This window comes from Parus major, chromosome 20 (assembly GCF_001522545.3).
Source record: "Parus major isolate Abel chromosome 20, Parus_major1.1, whole genome shotgun sequence".
Lineage (NCBI taxonomy): Eukaryota > Metazoa > Chordata > Aves > Passeriformes > Paridae > Parus > Parus major.
Window position 1 is genome coordinate 6,229,369 of NC_031788.1, and position 13,947 is coordinate 6,243,315.

At 43.0% G+C, this 13,947-nt stretch overlaps 1 protein-coding gene across 5 annotated transcripts in view; it reads left to right on the forward strand.

The window, feature by feature from the left end:
• The first annotated feature begins 1,000 nt into the window (after positions 1-1,000).
• EYA2 (EYA transcriptional coactivator and phosphatase 2) overlaps positions 1,001-13,947 on the forward strand; it is an 87,695-nt gene continuing 74,748 nt past the window's right edge. Inside the window, exon 1 of one of the 5 annotated variants that reach the window (XM_015647857.3) lies at positions 1,001-1,232. In XM_015647857.3, the coding sequence (XP_015503343.1) occupies positions 1,117-1,232 (116 nt within the window). In that variant the 5' untranslated portion in view covers positions 1,001-1,116. Of the gene's footprint in view, positions 1,233-1,492; positions 1,872-3,087; positions 3,184-13,947 lie in introns of those variants that run through there. The other 4 variants (XM_015647856.3, XM_015647854.3, XM_019008720.2 and 1 more) reach the window with 4 other exon arrangements.

Genomic DNA, 13,947 nt, shown 5'->3' on the forward strand with positions numbered 1-13,947 from the left:
TTGGGATCTAGCTGTTCACCTTCTCCTCAGAGAGGCTGAGTGTGGCTGTCCCACACTGTGGGATAAACCCTCTGGATCCCAGGGTCTGGCAGAAGACAGGTCCCCATGTTCCTAAGAACAGGGCATTGTCTGCTCAGGTGCCAAAAGAGGATAATTATCTCTTAAATCTGTGCAGGACACTGGCACCCAGCCCAATGAATAAGAGCATTTCCATTTGGTGACTATGTGGAGATTTCTGGACTGTTTCCATTTAGTCTTTGAGTTTATGAGATGTGGGAATGAGCACAGAGCAATAAGTCAAGCAAACCACCTTCTAGACCTGCCTTGGTTTTTGATAAAAAAAAAAAAAATTCCACTGGTCTGAGAAACCCCTGGTATTGCATGGCTGATGATGCCCCAGCTTGATGAAATGAAGACTTATTATCAATCCAGCTACAAGGACTGGCTCCTTGTCTCTCATCTTGCAGCCTGTACCCCATGCAGCTGTCTGACCCATGCACACCAACCCACACATGGGGCAGAAGCCATATTATTTATTCCCTTGCCTTTCTAAATGGCTTTTAAGATCTTTAGGCATTTTCCTGGACACTAACAATGATGGAAATACTTAAAATTCCTAATTGAAAAAGAACCCCAACACTTTATCTTCCTCTTTGCCCTCCCTTTTTCCCACTGTGCCTTTATTACTTTTCTAAATATTGCATATAATGTTTTTGGTAAATAAGAAGGATATTAGAGTAGACAAATAATGTTTACTCACCAGCTCAAGAAAGGTGTTTCTGGCACTGATTCACAAGTTACTCCCAACTCACAAAAATTACTTATACTGAAAGGGACAAGGAGTGTCTTTTTGTGTGCAGGGTGCTGAACAAACAATGAGGTCCTGGTCCCTGCCTGGCTTGCCGTGGCATTACCACAAACAATACTAATTCTTAAATACCTGCCTGACTTTAAGCACTTAGGTAAATAATTGTATTGATTGTTGTAGGCCTATTCACATGCATAAAACTAAGCATATATTCAAATATGTTGTGAAATCAGGGGTTGGAAGAATTTTGCAAGCAAGGCATTTTTAGATATGAATTTACTTGTTAAAACCGGCTTCAAAAGGAGCTAATGTGGCAATCAGGCTTTTGGGCACGGCAGGGGGAGGAAGGAAAAGATTTATTTTCAAGATGGATCCAAGGACTTTCTTGTACTTCAGAGACTCCTCACCAGAACCACAATTACAGGTGAGAAAGGCAGCAAGGAAGTCCCCCCCAGCCAGTGATTACTCAGAGTTTAATGTGAGAGCAGCGTAAACTCAGAACTGCAGATAATCCATGGGGAAATCAGGGGGTTAGTGTCGAGAACTGATGGGGAATAACAACTGAAAGAGCTTTGGTTTTTCTAGGCTGGCGGGAGGTAGCTCATGCTAGGAAGCCTGCCAGCTCCAAACTGATGCTGGGAGCTTTGTCTCCTTTGGATTGTAGGAGCACACTTTGCAGTCAAACTGATCTGAGAGATTTTGATAGTAAAAACAGCTGTCTCGTTGCAATGATGTTTTTGTTCCATTGTCAAAATTTTGAGTTAAATCCATGAGTGGGCTGCAGCTTGTTCAAACCCTGAACTCAACACCCTTTGTGCTCCTTTGGCTTTTCCACTGCGGTTCATGGGATATCTCCTTCCTGAGGAAAGGGCTAGGTGTAATAAAAACCGTCGGGACAAGGAATTGCAGGTCTCCTCCGATGCCTCCCCAGTGCTGGAGAGACAGAACTGGAGAACTGCAGTCTGTCCCAGACTGGTGAGAAGGGGAAATAAGGAGGAAGAGCAGGGTGTGGAAATGAAACACTCCAATGCTGCCGTGGCCAGGCTGCATCCCCAGCGAGCAGGTATGTCGGTGGAAGGGGGAAACTGGTACCTGAGCGGGGACAAGGCCAGCATGGGCAAGGGGAAGCTGTTTGTGGGGTGAAAGCACAAAGGGATTCAGGGAAGGGGCATGGGTGGGATGTCCCATCCCCATCTTCCCAGCATAAACCGTCTGAATGCATCTACTGCCCCTCTCTTTGATGTGCAAAGGAGCAGATGAGGTGCCTAGTTGAGGCATCCAGCACATCAGGCAGGAGCACAAGGGGCACACGACAGACTGCCTCTGGTTTTGTTCTGACATGAGAGATGGGGCAGCACCTCTGCACAGCCACAGATCCGTTTTGTGTCGCTCGAGGTGATGGGAACTATGGGCAGGCTTTTGCCCTCTGGGGAGCCAGGAGCTGTGTGATGCTCTGTGAGTGCAGAAGGATGGCTTGTGCGAGTGACGCTGTTTCTGCAGGTCTGCAGGACCCACGGCTCTGTGGCACTGTGCGTGTAAGACAAAACAGATGTCAACAAAAGCCCTTCCTTTTAAACTGGTATTTCAAAATTGTCGCTAGAGATCCGTAACACAAGCACTGTAGTGGAAGTGACTGCTTTCATGGCAACACAGGCTACAGACAAGGTGGTATTCACACGGTATTCAAGGGTCCAAGTTCTACGGGACGAATTCCTTCCAAGGACTTGCAGCTCGATGAACGCTGATAGCACCAGCATTAACCGTAGCCACGGGCGGGATGGAGCGCGGTCGGCGCGTACCTGCCGCCGGTGAGAGCGCTGCCCGGCCCGCGCCCGGGACCGGCGGCTCCGCGCTCCCTGCGGCCCGAGCAGCTCCGTGACAGTAGCGGGGGGCTGCGGGGGGCCCGGGGAGGCTCCTCCTCCGGCCCGGCACCGCGGGCAGCGCGGCGCTGCGGGCGCCGGGACGCGCCGCGGCCCCACGCGTGCGGTAGGTGCGCCCCGACGGCGGTGGCGGCGGCGGCGGCGTGAGGGCAGCCCCGCGGCGCTGCGAGGGGCCGGCGGCCCCGGGGTCGGGCCGCGGCGGGGGGCGGAGGGCCGGGTGTGCCGGGCGAGCAACAGGTCAGAGGAGCGCAGGGCGAAGCTCCGCGCCGTGCCGCGGTGCGGCCGCGCCCCGCGCAGCCCGCGGGCGGCTCCGGCGGGAGGCGCGGCAGGGAGGGGGCGGGTGGGCGCGCCCGGGGCGCAGCGCGGGGCGCGGAGCCGCCGCCCCGCTCCGCTGCGCTCCCTTCCGCGGGCATGCGCGCCTGCCTCGCACATGCTCACTGCGCCCGCGGCGGGCGCGCACACTCCGCAGCGCCGCGGCTCCGCGCTGCACCGCCGGTGAGTGGGGCACGGGCTCCGCGGGCGCGGGGCGGGGGGCGCGGAGCCCCGGAGCCCGTCGGGGCCCGTCGGGGCCCGTCGGGGCGCGGGGAGCGCGGAGCGGCTCCGGGGCAGCGCGGGTCCCGAGCCGCCACCGAGAACCAGCGCGTGGAGTTAATTGGTGCGCAGCGTGCGGTTCGATTTCACCGCCAGGCGAACCCCGCTTATTAATTATTTTAAAAGCTGAATCGTGCGCTTAAATAAAATGAGCCGCTGCACTTAGCCGCGGCTGCTTCTATGAGGAAAACTTGTATGTGATTTATGCAGTTTAAGTAAACTTTTCTGAGTGTTAAATTGTGCTTGAGGCCAGTGAATGGCCTCTGAAGGAAATTATTCATGGTATACAGCAACTGTTGTTCAGAGATTTCGAATGATGATATATTCTGTTGTATAAAGTTGTGATTGCTAAAATACATGTAGTGAACCAATAAACAGTTTATTGGTCTGTATCAAATATTAACAGAATTTTTGCCTGGCGCAGTATCAAATTCACGCATCCCTGAGCGCCGTTAAAGGCAGTGGCAGCTATGGTTTGTTGTTTAGTCTTTCTTGTGGACTTCATTAATTTACTGAGAATTTCTTATCTCTGCAATGCCATCCGTGGATGGGTCCCTCCCCTTCCTCTCCCCCAATTTATTGAGAAAACATGTCTCAATTTCTTCATGCTCGTCCACATCTGTGTGTATTAGGGCAATCTGGTCCACAAAAGATGGCATACGTTTAAACTAGTAATTCTGTGTCTAAATTAATGCTTCTTAGATAGTTTCATACATTTAGCATTGCATTGTTTTGTTACTTGTTGCTTCAGATGGGCTAAGTTCTTTCTTACCATCCTTTTTTACATGGGAAAACTGTTTCTATTCCTTAATAAAGCTGAATTTTTATTCCTTCTTTGAAATTGAAGAAATCGTGTTGCCTCAGATGTAACACAAGCAAGTAGGAAAGACTTGCACTACAAATGCCTTGAAAATGATAAGTACTCATAGCTTTGGAGGCATTCCAAAAACTTTTTAAGCATGTTTTGAAAATTCACTTGAAATGGTACAGAAGCTAATAACTCAATTGTTCTAACTTAAAATGCTTAATTAAAAAAAAAAAAAAATCTAAATGTATGGTATAAAATGGAATTGTGAATTTACAGAGTCAAATTGTCCACGTAATTCTTGTGCCTCTTCTACTCACCCACCAACAGGTCAAAACATTTGGCTAAATAACAAGTGGTGTATGCTTTTGGTTTTACACTCATCGATTTGTTTTGCTTTACTTTGTTTAGCCCACTCCCCTCAGCTCATTTTCTTTTAAAACAGTACGTGGAGACTCGATTCCCATGACTCGCTAATCTTATCACCATTATTTGGTTGAAATTTTTGAAACGGGTTCCTGTTTCAAATACCTCACAACATTGGCAGTCTTAGATTCCATTAGAAAAGCTTCATTAGGGAGAAATAAAAATGTTGTTGATAACTCCCCCTCCAACAATAAGCCATATATTCAACTCCACGGTGTGTGCGGCTATGCCTCGAATTATAAGAAGGAATTAAACTCAGGTATTCACACAAAGAGCTTGATCTCAGAATATCACTTAAAGAGTCTCGTGTGTTGCTGTGTTGTTATGCATAGCTGGTTAATATGTGTTGTTTTTTTTTCCCTGAAAATTTATTAATTTAGCTATTAATGCTGCAAATATTTGTTGCATTTTTAACTTCAAGCCTGCAAGGCGTCGGGCTGAAGTCTGCGTGGCTGTGTTTGTGTGTCAGTGTGTATGTGTACACACTGCTGACAAAGAAAACAATTAAAGACGTTAGTAATTTTCTGCTGTCTTCCCAACTGTTATTTATGATGTGTAATAGTACAACAGCTATTCTGAAATCAGCTATAATTCTCTTCGGAAAGATTTGTTTCTTCTGTGCCAAATTTTGCAGTAACCAGATGGTCTTAAGGTGTCTTCAGCCGGAGAACAAGCATGAGCAGTGCTGAAGACTAATTATTCCTTGCAGTAAATTCCTTCTGCAATAAATTCACAGGTTGTTAGACCTAATCTGTGGAAATGATTGTTAAGATTACTTATGCAGTGAAAAATGCTTTTATAAATATGTGAAAACTAGCAGAAGTTCTTAGAATGCTAAGAAAATATATTTTAGCTATTTTTGCCTGGCTGGGATAACTTTTATTTAGGGACAAACTCTTAAATGAAATTGCAAATTCAAATCCTTTTCATAAGCCATGGAACACTGCAGTTTTAATGTAAAGATTTTAAATGTATCCTGTAAGTGGAGGGGTCATTTGGTAGACCATGTAAGGAAATCTCATAGTGCCGTTCCCAGGGTATATAGTTAGTTACCCTGTATCTGTGTATTTTTCACAACAATAACAATATATATATTTGATTAGTGCATGGAGAAGTCTCCTGGAATAACAGCCAGGTTATTTTCATTAAATTTCGCATTGTACTGCACAGGAGAGAAAATTAGTTAGGAACAAAAAGTATATTCAGAGTTACAAACAATGGTATATACTAAAGTAAAGCCATTCAGGCTGAAATGCGTCCTCCTTTTTGGTGGCTTAATTTAGTAAAAAATACAAGATTTATTTTTTTTGTTTTAGTCTACAAAAAAGAAAAGTAAGTACTCAAACCTCTTGCCATTTTGCTCACTTTGATATGCATAGGGAGAACTTGTCAAATCTTTCCCTTCCTTTTCTGCTCCAAAGCCAGAGAGACCATCGTGTTAGTGGTCAGGACTGTTCATTAAGAGATCCCATCAGAAAGCAATTGTTTCATGGCAGTCAAATTCTTAAAACAATACTTCATCTTTATTTGCAGATCTTAACTCAAGTAATGATGTTTAACAAACACCTTGTTTTAATCAGGTGAGGATAAGCCCTTCAATTAGCATGCAAATGATTGCTCCTCTTGGTTGGGTCATTTGGGGCCTGGAGGTGCTGCCATTTGCAGGTAGATTTGGTGCTACCCAGGGTTTGAAGCAGGAGAGAGGAGAAAGCAGGAGTAAGGATTTAGGTCTCATGCAATATATTTTTTATTGCAGCATTCAAAACTCAATCCAGCTCCCTTCCTTGTCAGGCTGTTTGGTTGATCTTGATTTAGTGCTGCAAGAGGTGTGAGAGGAAAACTGGATCCAAAATAGTGTTCACTGCAGGGATGGTTCCAGTGACTGTGTCACAGAATGAATATTTAATTAAAAATACTCAAAGCTCTTTTCACTCAGTCTTTCTGCTTGTGCTTTAATGATGTACTTTAATTATTTCAAAGATGTGTAAAATGAGATGAGAAAGATTACACAGGCATAATCCTTTCCATTTAAAATTATTTGTCTGCAGCTGCTTAAGTCCTGGCATTAGGAGTCACATATAAACATGTTTATTTAACATCAGCGTTATCTGTTAGATTGTACATGGTTCATTAACATGGAGAGAATACTTTTTGTTTAATAGTGTGTGGAAGCTGCCAGAGGTCAGAAGAGGTTGTTTGCCTGAAGTCGAGATGGCATCTTGGCTTTGCTCTCATTCTGTTTGTCACCTCTGCTGTGTCCGGAAAATGCTTCTTTAGCGCCGTGCTGAGGTATTTTCCCTGGTGTTTAGGTACAGAGGCTCTGTGGAAAGCCAGAAGTCTGCTGCAGGGTTGGGTAAGGTTTGTGGGGAATTTCAGGGGAGGTTTGTTGTAATTTGTGGAGGATTGTTTTAGTTGGGGTTCGATTAGCAAAAGTGGAGGGGACAGAGGGGACAGCATTGCTGTGCTGCCCACAGGGTGTGTGGCTGTCAAGGAGGGATTTTACAGCTTTGGGGAGATGGCTCGGGAAGTTGAGAGTGTTTTGTGTGCCACTGAATAAGGTTTTGCTGGTGTGGGGGGTCAGAGCTGGGCTCAGGACAGCTGTACCTGTGGTGGTGCTGAGCCACAAGAGCTGGCAGCACAGGATGGGGCCCTTCCCTCTCCACAGAGCTTGTGGGGGGCTCTCCACTCTTTTTACTGCTGATTAGAAACATGCTGGGACGTAAAAAGCCATATCAGGGACTCCAGAAATACAGAAGTACCTCAAGTTTAAGAAGGCCAATTAAAATGTTTTACCGTGACTTCTGTATACAAGGTAATAGCCATGCACTGCATGCAGTGTTGGGAGAGAGATGTGCACACCCATGTCTAGGCACAATTTTAATTTTCATTTCAGCTGCTTGAAAATGTTTCTGAATGTTTCCTACAAGGCACTGAATTTCTCCAGCCTCATTTGGATGATGGGGGCTCTTTGGGCTTTTTTGTGCCTTGGAGGGAGAAGATAATTTAAATTTCCATTAGAAAAAGGTAGAAAATTGCCTTCTTTGATTTTTATCAAGCAAGGATCCCTGGTAGATAATAACCAAAAGGCGTTGAATCAAATGAGCATTATTGTAGAATTCAAAGTGCCGTGGAAGATTCAATGTGACTGAAGCATACTGCAAATGTGCAGTTTTTTAAAAGCATAACAGTAAAAATAGAAGGGCTTAAAAAAATAAGCTGAACTACTGTGTTGATTATAAGTTGTAGCTGAATCACTCTTAAGGCCTGGATATTGTTTTTAAAAAGCCAGCAAAACATCTATTTCGAAAAAAATAGCAAGTTCCCTCAGAAAGGGAGAGAGAGAGAACAAAAATATGTGCTATCTTGGAGAAGGGAATGTCTGGGGCAGGGTTTTTTTCCTTTGAATTATTTTCAACAAGTACTTACTCTGTTCTGTATTTTTAAGAAATTATGTGGACATCAATTTTGTTGCTTTACCAAGGCAGTGAAAACACCAAGAATCCTTTTTATAATTTGGAAAGAATGTCAAAAGAATGAAGTAGTTAAACCTAAGTGTATTAGATCATACGCCTTAAATGCATAAATAAGCATAGCTGCAATCACAGAAACCAATGTTAAAACCACCAGGAAAACTCACCCACAAACCATAATGACTTAAAGGGAATGACCTCAGCCATTGTGAAATTTGTGCCTATTTGTTGACTGACATTTATTTGGTAGAAGCAGGGTGCGTGTTTTGTTGGGGTGTGGGATTTTGTTATTTGCAAGACTGCTGGGGTTGTTTTTTTTTGTTGTTGTTGCTGCCAGGTTTGAATACAAAGAGTGAAAATGGGCTCGGGGCTGTGAGAGCCTGGATATGATTTGGGCCTTTGCAATTTGAAAAGCAGGTGAAAGGTTTGTTATTGATGCACAGAGACTGGTGGGACTGAAGTTTGTTGTTCAGATGTTAGAAACTTCCTTGATGATAGCCCACTCCTAACTTATTCCCAGCTGGTTTCCTGTTAAGGAAATGAATGTTTAAAGTATTTAGTTACAAACCTGAGATTTCTTCACGTCCATGTCTTCGCGTGAGTGCTGCGTGAAATGCTGGTGTCATTCATCTCCCCTCTGCTTTTTGGAGAGGAAATTGATGCATGGTAGAACCTCAGCTTGCCTTTGCTGCAACACCACTTAATAATTCAGGGAAATGGAAGTCTTGAATTATTTTAACTATGGTAGACTTATTTGGGAATGTTTTTACATAAATCAGCATTACAGACTTCAAGCTTGACCAGAGCCATGTCTCTCTGCAAACAGGGTTTCTCTCTGCTGCCTACTTTTATGGGTTGTAGTAATCAAAGAAGTTCCAGGTTTAATTGCCCCTTCTTAGATGTGCAGAGAGGTTTGAGAAAGTGGGTAAGTTTGTGCTGTTGGCTTGAACATCTAACTGTAGATGTTCAGTCTCCTCGTGCAGAAATTCTGATTTGCCATCCCTGCTTTTGAGAAGGAAAGCAGCCCAGCTAAATAAAAAAAAATAATCCTAAATAAAGAAAATAATTTCATACTGGTCAGCCCAGATATTAATTGGTGAACCCATGGAGAGTTTATGCCTGTGTCTATCCTGGAAAGAACAGATTTAACAGAGAAACTCATCCAGAGGATTGCAGCCAGGTATTTCCAAAGACAGGGGAAATGTTCCTTAAACCCAGCAAATGCCTTAAAAACTGGACATGCCTCTAGGATTACTCAGTCACCCACAAGAAACAGTGAGGGGAAAGTGGGGCAGGCATCTGAAATATTTTTGTTTTTTAAATAGGTTGAGTAAGCAAAGCAGTCTGGGGGCCCCAGTTATTTACAGCTCTGTCTGTGCACCATGCAGAGAGGCTCATCAGCTGTCTTAAAGACAAGTTTTCCATCTATTGCAAATCGTGTCTTTTGATGACACATTTGATTTGGCTGTTTGCTGTGTAATTGTCCTACAGCTACTTTGGAAATAACTTTGATCAGTTTTGAATATAGATCTGTATCACTCGTTCTCATTCCCCTTGCGACTGCTTTTCTGTGCTCAGTTACCATCCTTAGAGTTTTAATTGCAACTATTTGACAATTCTTTGATTGTAAGACAAGTCAAAATGTATTTAGAAAATCCTTTACCCTCAGTAAATGCTGACAGTGTGTACTTCGTTTTTGTAAGCGATGTAAATTTATTATTTTTCCCCGCTACTGTGGGTGAAACAAGACAAAATCTTGTCTAAAATTGAGCAATACTTTTTATTTGAAAAAGAGATATTGTTTTTTCCACCCCTTAACAAACTAAAAAGCACCATTTTTTTCTGAAAGACAACACTTTTTAAAGTAAAACATGTGAATGTTATTTTCAGTGATCCAAATTTTCCTTTTTATTATTTTTTTGTAGGCTGACTTTATTTTTGAATTTATAAACCCATGGTTTTTGCTAGCTTACAGTTGGTAAGTGCTGTGTTGACACTACTTCACTGAGACAGAGTTAGGAGTAAGTCAGCTTTAATGCTTGTAGCAAAATACATAAATTTTTTCCTTCCTTGTGTTCAACTACGCATAAATGTATTAGATCCAGTCGTGCTCTCACTGCAGTTCCCAATCATTTCACTCAAATAAGGGTTGAGCCCTTATTGAGTGGAAGCAGTTTTAAGCTTTCTGTACTTGTTGCAAAAATGCATATTTAGATTTTTTATTTTTTTTTAAATCCCATTGTAACTGCTACCAGTGCAAGTCCAGCTGACTTCTTCAGTGCCTGAGCCTTGAAGAACAGGAGTGAGAATCAATATCTTTCTGTGCTGTCCACACTCAGGGGCCTTTGCAAATCAGCAAATATTTCCAGCAGCAGTTAAAAAAGCTGATAAATCTGAGTTGGGTGGAGAGAGGGAGGTGCCACAGCCCTTAGTGTCCCAGTGGTTGTAACCTCCTGCACCAAAAGTTTGCAGTGATATGACTTAGTCTGTGGTATCACATCTCTTCTGAGCTGGTACTCCTAAGTGTGTTGGTGGAGTTAGGTGTGCAGCAGAAAATAAGGCAGACACTGTTTTTCTTTAATTTATTGAAATAAAATTATGGGATCCTTATTCTGTTTAGCCTTGGTGGCCTGTTGTGTAAATACCTATGTTAGAGGAATGTTGTTTTTAATAAAATCCATTGTTCTCTGAATAAGAGGCAAGCTTAGGTCTCTGAGCAGAAATACATAATCATCCAGCAATGCTGTAAATGTGTGTAACCCTGTACAAGGCAATGGAATATTATGCTCTGTACAACCACTTTGACAGACCTTTGCTGTCTTTGCCTCTTCAGTGCCTCTTCACCTGAAAACTCTTAAGTTGTGGTTTGAAGGAAGGCGTATTCTGCCTATTATATATGATTTCATTTTGTTTGTTTGGCAGCCATCCTTCCTGTTCACTGCAGCAGATTAATATAATTTGGGGAGGAGAACTAGATGGGGAAGGGGCTGAAGAAGCCAAGTGAGTCTGCTGTAAAATATTTGAGATGCAACAAAACTTCTGGGCTAGATTAGTTTTGGAGCATCACTTATGCCCCCCTGCAAATTAGGGGTGTGGAGACAAATGCTTGGTTTCTAGTTGAGTGTAATAAAGGATGCTGCTGCTAAAACTCAGATGTGTTGATGCTGGAGCTTGATGCTTTCCTTCTTAAATAAAGCCCAGGGCTTCTCCTTCCCCCAGCCCCCTGCCACAAATCAGGATTATTCAATCACAGCAGTGGTTTAACCATGTCTGTGGTGGAGCAGGATGGTTACTGAGCAATGCACAGAAGCATTGTGCCCTGGTTTAGGACAGGAAGTGGAAAATGAATATTGTTTTGAACTTGAACTCTGTGAGCAGACAGAAGGTAATTATTGGAGCTGGAACTCCCCCGGGAGAAGCGGGGGAGTGATGCACTGCACTTGAAAGAAACACTGGGGGATCTTAAATATCTAGTAGTGTTTAATGCTTTGGTTTTACATTTCTGCTTTTTAATTGATCTTCTGCTCTTCTCTTTCCTTGGCAAATAGAGGGAAAAATAATTGGATGTAGACTTAGTGTGCTGTATTTATTGATAGACACACTCCTGCCCTCCCTTTGCTGGTGGGGCAGGACTCTTAAATTTCAGTCTTGGTGTTACCTTCTGTTGTAAAATGAACTCTTTGCTGCTGGCTTACTTAATGGACCTATTATAATTTGAAAAATTAATTGATGATTAAGAGAGCAGAAATGTATGTGAAGCCATTTCAGAAGCTGTAAGTCACTTGTTTAGTATTTAGCTTTAATTATAAACTAGAAATTTATCTGTCTTATAGAGTAGAAAACCCCACTGTAATGACACAAAATCTGTGTGGCTGTAAAATAAACATTTTGAGTATCAATTTTTTAATAATATATTACTACTAAAATAGTAGTAGCCTTCTAGGAAAAAAAAAAAAGGTAAATCTCTGTCTTCACTGAATATTTTGCTGTATTTCAGTGGCCTGTGGCTTCAGCTATCTACCTAAGTGTTTTTACAATTTTTTCCCCTCTATTTTGGCTGCTATTTTACAAGTTCTTCAACAAAGAGTAGTGAGTGCAGTATTTCTCTCTTTCTTACAGACTGTGTGTGATCTTCTGGAGATTTTTTTAATACTGTTCCTTCTTAGATAATTAAACAAAAAAGCAAAAATATTTTTCTGCTATTTTCTACCTATGGTAGTTCATGGGTTTTCTTCTCAGAAAGGAATAATTCCTTATTTTAAAAACACTATTTAAAGCGTGAAAGTGAAATTGTGTTACTTTTCAAAGTATCGTTAAATACAAACATATTTATGATAAAAGTCTCCCTGACCAAGTTCAGAAGACTATTTTAACGGTGATGAAGTTTTAGAGGCAGTAAAATTAAGTCACTTTAAAAGAAAATTGTGCGATGATTTATTGTAGCAGAGTAGGTGAAATTCCTCTAGAGATTTTAATATCTTCCACCTGGTATAGAAATGAAAAGAAAATATTCTTTAGCTGGTGACTAATTTGTCACAAATACCCAGGGGTTCCTTCATTACAATGCAGAGATGTCAGTTTTAAGAGAAAAGTACGGTGAAAAAACCAAGTGCAACTTCCCGTTGGAGACAGTTACAAAAAGAAGGAAAAATAAAGGTCTGGAAAGCAGCCGAGGTTGTGTGAAGGAAGGCTCTAAAGCTATCAATCAGGGCAAAATGCTTGGGGAAGGATTTTACCTGCAGGCTTCAGTGGAATTCATTAGGACGTGTTTGAGGAGGAAAGTCACTCGATAGGACTCCAGAGGAGGAGCTCTGACACGCAGCAATACCCAGGCTGACACTCAGTTCTCCCAACTTCACTCCTGCATCCTGGTGATTGTTGGAGGAAGAACTGGATTGCTAAAAAAAAAAGCCACACTCTGCTTACTGATGGCTTTTGTTCTTTATCACAGTGTTAAATGACTTGAATCCAAGACTTGGATGAAAAAGCTGCTAGAGAATATCTGCAGCAACACAGAGCACGGTGTTTCTGCCCCATCGGTCTTGACAAGTCATTTTTCCCAGCAGAAAGTTATTCCAGCGTTCAGAGGCTGGTGTGGTGTCCTCACTTTGCCTTTTGCTGCAGTAACAAAATTTTATCTCTGCTCTTGTCCTTCCAGCGCTGCAATTTCCAGCAGCTTGGTGTGAGGGGGAACAGGAGCCATCGCTGTCCCAGGGAGAGTGAAGGAAGGATTTCAGTCTCTCTCCCTTGAGAAACAAGCTGCTGGCTCTGCAGCAGCACTCTTGCTTCTTGAGGGCTTTCTGGTTTACTCTTCCCCTGTGTTTACTCCAACCCAAAAAGTTGCTCAGGAAGAGTGTTTGCAGTGGATATCCGTGATTCAGTGATAGGACTGCAGTGGTGTTAGAGATTTGGGAAGGAGGAGTGAGTACTGCACCAAACAACATGAATGTTGGAAACAAGGTGCCCAACAACTTTGTGGTGAAGGTGTTTATGTCACAGGGAGCCCTGGCGTGTCCTGCAGACTCCGGGCTGTGGTAACACAGTTCTGTTTCTCACTAGGAAGATTTCATCTCAGCTGTTCTATGGTTAGCAGGAGAAATGGAAGATTTTATGTTCTGTCAGAAGGAGATTATTGGAAAGGAAATCTGTGGGATTTGTTACATTTCTTCCGGTTTTAGTGCATTCTTCAGTCAGAGTGCTGAGGTGAATAAGGACCACTCTTGCACGTGTGGTGGGTTGACTGCGGCCAGACATCCACTGGGCTCCTCACCCGCTCCCCATCCTCAACACATCAGGGGACAAAATATGATAAAAACAGCTCGTGGCTCAAGATAAAGACAGGGAGATCACTTACTATCTCCCATCACAGGCAAAACAGACTCAGCCTGGGAATGTTAATTTATTTCCAATTACAATAGTGTTGGCTGGTGAGAAGTAAAGGCAAGAACTAAAACAGTCCTGCCCATC